This window comes from Sinocyclocheilus rhinocerous, unplaced genomic scaffold, assembly GCF_001515625.1.
Source record: "Sinocyclocheilus rhinocerous isolate Xijiao unplaced genomic scaffold, SAMN03320098_v1.1 scaffold1201, whole genome shotgun sequence".
Taxonomy (NCBI): domain Eukaryota; kingdom Metazoa; phylum Chordata; class Actinopteri; order Cypriniformes; family Cyprinidae; genus Sinocyclocheilus; species Sinocyclocheilus rhinocerous.
The window spans coordinates 129,425-134,938 of record NW_015654059.1 but is presented as its reverse complement, the minus strand read 5'-3'; the positions used below and the strand labels follow the sequence as shown (position 1 = coordinate 134,938).

Genomic DNA, 5,514 nt, shown 5'->3' with positions numbered 1-5,514 from the left:
TCTCCTCTCTCTGTATATATATATATATATATATATATATATATATATATATATATATATATAAGGTGAAAAGTAGGAATTATTATTTCAGTAATATTCCATTTATGGGGGGAGTCATGACATTTTTCAGCCTGAACTAATCTTGCTTTGCCTTGTCATAAGAAGGTCAAATCGGAAGACTTACTGATCTTAACACAAAGCCATGAGGGTCTGCAAGTATGTATAAAAATATCTATTATCTAGTATTATTTAGGTGCAACAGATTTTAAAGTCTAAAGATAATCCCTTAAAAAAATTAACAGATGGCTGCAAGAATTAAAAAGTAAGTAGTCAGGTAAATTAATTAGATATGTTCATACTAGGCTCATCTTATTTATTAGTTTCTTTGATGTCATATTCTGTTTCTGATTCTGATTATTACCTTGCTGACTGTGAAGTTCTGCAGTTCCATCTTGGCCCACATATGCATCAATGTTTCCAGCAGTAGTAAACACCTTCAGGGCACCACTTGAGCTGTCTATGAAGCAGGAAAGACATCTTTAGTGCACTAAATGAGTGACTAAATAACCTACTGTCAATTCAGACAGATCACTTACCAATGACAATGTTTCCTGTTTTACTTTGTACAAGAGCTTCACCTGTAAAACAACAACAATGATACATGTCCTAACTGCACATCAGGTCTTGACAATGAGCCATTACCGTCTCCTCCCCTCACCGTGCACATGGCCAATCTGGATGTTCCCGGAGGAAGTGGACACTGATGTGCATTCACCATAAATGGCCTTCACTTTCAGATCCCCATGTTCTGTGGAGAGATTCATGGTGGTTCCCTGAATTTTCTTAATATCGACATTCTGGAGAGCAAAAACTGTGATTTAATAACAATTCACAGTATATGCAGTTATATAAATCATAAAAGTACTTACACTGTCCAAAGATGTGCTGATATCGACATTCCCATGTATGGTCTGAAGTCCAGTGATATTTCCTCCTGTGGACTGAACTTGAACCTCATGACCCTAAACAAAATCAATATTAAGACACATAATAATAATCCATATTATCATCACAAACAAATAATCAGGGGTTTGCAATCTTTTACTTAACAACAGAACCCTAAAAATTAGCAGTTAGGATGGGGATTCCCCATCCTACATTTTAAAAGGCATCTATATTTTTTCACGTATAAAGACCCAGTTTATACTGTTACAAATTGTTATAAATGTGTAAACTACTATTTAGAAAATATTTAGTTTCTATTACATCACTCACTACAGTAATGTTTAGTAACATACAGTATTTTTATGTTATTTTTAACATTTATTTTAATTATTTTTATTTCAATTAATTTATTCACTTTTCCAGGGGCCGCCTGGTACTCCCTTGCGGCCCCAGTTTGAAAACCCCTGCATTAAATGATTAAAAAACTAATGTGTCACCTTGACAGACTCTAGGACACAGTGCCCTCCTTCTGTATGAACGTGGAAGAGGTCACTCTCCATTTTCTGGATCTTCACATTGCCTGTGTCTTTAGTCTTGATGTGGAGATCTGCAGGAATGGACAGGGACTAAAAGGATGGACATGTATTTCTATGAATTTTAGTTATTAAAATTACACTTATTACATTAGTTTTACTTGCTGTAAATACAGTCTAGATAGTAAAAGCTTTTCATTTAAAAATGTAAATATAAATACATCAATGTTATTAATAAAATAAACCTGCAATATATTAATAATATAATAAAAGTACATGATTTATTATGATCTTTAAAAGCCTGAATACAGATCCTTACCACATTTAACAGGTGCTGTCAGTTCAACAGTGACATTGCTATCCACCTCATCTGCCAAAATCTGAAGTTCATTGCTTTGAACTTCATAATGAACATGAAATCCGTCCACATTAGGAGTTTGATTCGCATCTGTCACGTGCAAACTGATAAATGCCCGATCAGCCTCAGGGAAGGCATGTGGATCCAGTGATTTTATGGATATATTACAGCCTAAATTACATCTGACCTTTGTGAAAGGGTTAACTAATAACTCCCATTGTTTTATAGGTTTATTCGAGTCTTTAGGAGTTGCAGGAGCATCTGAAAAAGTTCGGAGAGCCTGAGAGATCCAAGCCCTGGTGAAGAGTCTGGAACATCCCTGCACTGAACCCACACGCACACCGTGACGTAAACGCTGTGTAATTACACAAGTAAACATCACTAAAGCCTCACTTAGAGTGCACTAAGACTAAACTACATAAGTACGGATTAGAGCAAAACGCTAAACGCTACTTGCATTAATAAACGCCGTGTAGAAATGTTTATATCACGAGGGCACGAGTGCAGCGCACAGCAAACCGGAACAGGCTCAAGCGCGAGAGGAATTATGGGAAGCTGACTGTGAAGTTCTGCAGTTCCATCTTGGCCCACATATGCATCAATGTTTCCAGCAGTAGTAAACACCTTCAGGGCACCACTTGAGCTGTCTATGAAGCAGGAAAGACATCTTTAGTGCACTAAATGAGTGACTAAATAACCTACTGTCAATTCAGACAGATCACTTACCAATGACAATGTTTCCTGTTTTACTTTGTACAAGAGCTTCACCTGTAAAACAACAACAATGATACATGTCCTAACTGCACATCAGGTCTTGACAATGAGCCATTACCGTCTCCTCCCCTCACCGTGCACATGGCCAATCTGGATGTTCCCGGAGGAAGTGGACACTGATGTGCATTCACCATAAATGGCCTTCACTTTCAGATCCCCATGTTCTGTGGAGAGATTCATGGTGGTTCCCTGAATTTTCTTAATATCGACATTCTGGAGAGCAAAAACTGTGATTTAATAACAATTCACAGTATATGCAGTTATATAAATCATAAAAGTACTTACACTGTCCAAAGATGTGCTGATATCGACATTCCCATGTATGGTCTGAAGTCCAGTGATATTTCCTCCTGTGGACTGAACTTGAACCTCATGACCCTAAACAAAATCAATATTAAGACACATAATAATAATCCATATTATCATCACAAACAAATAATCAGGGGTTTGCAATCTTTTACTTAACAACAGAACCCTAAAAATTAGCAGTTAGGATGGGGATTCCCCATCCTACATTTTAAAAGGCATCTATATTTTTTCACGTATAAAGACCCAGTTTATACTGTTACAAATTGTTATAAATGTGTAAACTACTATTTAGAAAATATTTAGTTTCTATTACATCACTCACTACAGCAATGTTTAGTAACATACAGTATTTTTATGTTATTTTTAACATTTATTTTAATTATTTTTATTTCAATTAATTTATTCACTTTTCCAGGGGCCGCCTGGTACTCCCTTGCGGCCCCAGTTTGAAAACCCCTGCATTAAATGATTAAAAAACTAATGTGTCACCTTGACAGACTCTAGGACACAGTGCCCTCCTTCTGTATGAACGTGGAAGAGGTCACTCTCCATTTTCTGGATCTTCACATTGCCTGTGTCTTTAGTCTTGATGTGGAGATCTGCAGGAATGGACAAGGATGGACAGGATGGACATGTATTTCTATGAATTTTAGTTATTAAAATTACACTTATTACATTAGTTTTAAATACAGTAAATACAGTCTAGATAGTAAAAGCTTTTCATTTAAAAATGTAAATATAAATACATCAATGTTATTAATAAAATAAACCTGCAATATATTAATATAATAAAAGTACATGATTTATTATGATCTTTAAAAGCCTGAATACAGATCCTTACCACATTTAACAGGTGCTGTCAGTTCAACAGTGACATTGCTATCCACCTCATCTGCCAAAATCTGAAGTTCATTGCTTTGAACTTCATAATGAACATGAAATCCGTCCACATTAGGAGTTTGATTCGCATCTGTCACGTGCAAACTGATAAATGCCCGATCAGCCTCAGGGAAGGCATGTGGATCCAGTGATTTTATGGATATATTACAGCCTAAATTACATCTGACCTTTGTGAAAGGGTTAACTAATAACTCCCATTGTTTTATAGGTTTATTCGAGTCTTTAGGAGTTGCAGGAGCATCTGAAAAAGTTCGGAGAGCCTGAGAGATCCAAGCCCTGGTGAAGAGTCTGGAACATCCCTGCACTGAACCCACACGCACACCGTGACGTAAACGCTGTGTAATTACACAAGTAAACATCACTAAAGCCTCACTTAGAGTGCACTAAGACTAAACTACATAAGTACGGATTAGAGCTAAACGCTACTTGCATTAATAAACGCCGTGTAGAAATGTTTATATCACGAGGGCACGAGTGCAGCTCACAGCAAACCGGAACAGGCTCAAGCGCGAGAGGAATTATGGGAAGTGAAGTCCATCAATCAACCTTAAAATAAAGTCCAGTCCGTCATACTGATCATAACAAGATGTATCATTCATTAATTAAAGTGTGACTGTCGCCTGCATGATCGAAGAAGGTTAAAAAAAGACTTACGTTTAAAAAAGGCATTTGTGGCTTAATTTGAATTAATAGCAACAACAAAAACAACAACAACCATAAATCGGCATAAAATTGTAGTTAACCGTTTAATTAGAGTCATAATTAATAATCTATTTTGATGACCCTAGTCGTCACATTTCAGAGACTTAATTTTGTTTTCATAATAACATATAATGTATATACAAGCATGAACTTTTGTGTTGCAAACTTTCCATGTCATTTTGAGCAAATTATATTTCTATACACTAACTCTGTCTGAAATATAACTCTTACATGACCTTTTTACATTTTCACATTTTTACATTATTGATTGCTTATTAAGCCTGTTTCTTATGGGAACTAAATTGTCTGGTCCCCAAAATTAGAAGCTGTTTTCGTGTTTTACTATCTTTGTGTGGACATTTTTGGTCCCCAAAATATTGGCAGAACGTGACCCAACCTGCAGCACTAGAGATGGAATGTACTATGTTGTAAGTAGCTCATAACTGTCATGTCATGATGATTTCAAACTCTCAGTGCTGGTCGTTTTGGAGCTGAGCAGACAGAACGTCATACTGGGGCGGATTTTCCGTCTGTTTTTCTAATAGCTGCGAGCGATAGGCTTATTATTCATGACACTACCTTCAATGAAGGCCCAAGGGAACTTATTTTTTACTGAAAGTGATTCATAATCCTGAAACAAAGGGCCACAGTCAAAAAGTGATCAAATTGCTCTCCTGGCATTGTTAGTTACACACGTCACGAATGCTATAACTCGTCCAGTAGGTGGCACTCTAGTCATTTCACATAAAGCGAGGCAGTGTTGCCAGACGTACGATAATTATCGTATTTGTACGATAATTTTGACCTCTGTACGATGTACGATCAATAATTTAAAAATCGCATAATGTACGATAATTTCATAATTTTATGACAATTCAAATGATGGTAGTTGTAGTCATAGGGCTTCTATATTCATACACGAAATCGGCTCATTACAGACACCCTAAATGCGCTCGTGCACACCTCAGAGTGTGTTAAGAACGCAGGAGGGTG

General features: G+C 36.6%; 2 protein-coding genes across 2 annotated transcripts in view; both read right to left on the bottom strand.

Moving 5' to 3' along the window:
- fam185a (family with sequence similarity 185 member A) overlaps nt 1–2,355 on the bottom strand; it is a 3,710-nt gene extending 1,355 nt beyond the window's left edge. Inside the window, exons 1-6 of the mRNA XM_016523173.1 lie at nt 1,798–2,355; nt 1,443–1,552; nt 930–1,022; nt 719–857; nt 597–638; nt 422–517 (exon numbers count right to left, since the gene is read on the bottom strand). Of these exons, the coding sequence (XP_016378659.1) occupies nt 422–517; nt 597–638; nt 719–857; nt 930–1,022; nt 1,443–1,552; nt 1,798–2,215 (898 nt within the window). The 5' untranslated portion in view covers nt 2,216–2,355. The remainder of the gene's footprint in view (nt 1–421; nt 518–596; nt 639–718; nt 858–929; nt 1,023–1,442; nt 1,553–1,797) is intronic.
- Nucleotides 2,266–4,311, bottom strand: LOC107716616 (protein FAM185A-like). Its single transcript, XM_016523114.1, has 6 exons — nt 3,761–4,311; nt 3,409–3,518; nt 2,896–2,988; nt 2,685–2,823; nt 2,563–2,604; nt 2,266–2,483 (listed from the first exon to the last, which is right to left on the bottom strand). The coding sequence occupies exons 1-6, from the start codon at nt 4,176–4,178 to the stop codon at nt 2,266–2,268; spliced, it is 1,020 nt and encodes a 339-aa protein (XP_016378600.1). The 5' UTR covers nt 4,179–4,311.
- Nucleotides 4,312–5,514: the final 1,203 nt, after the last annotated feature.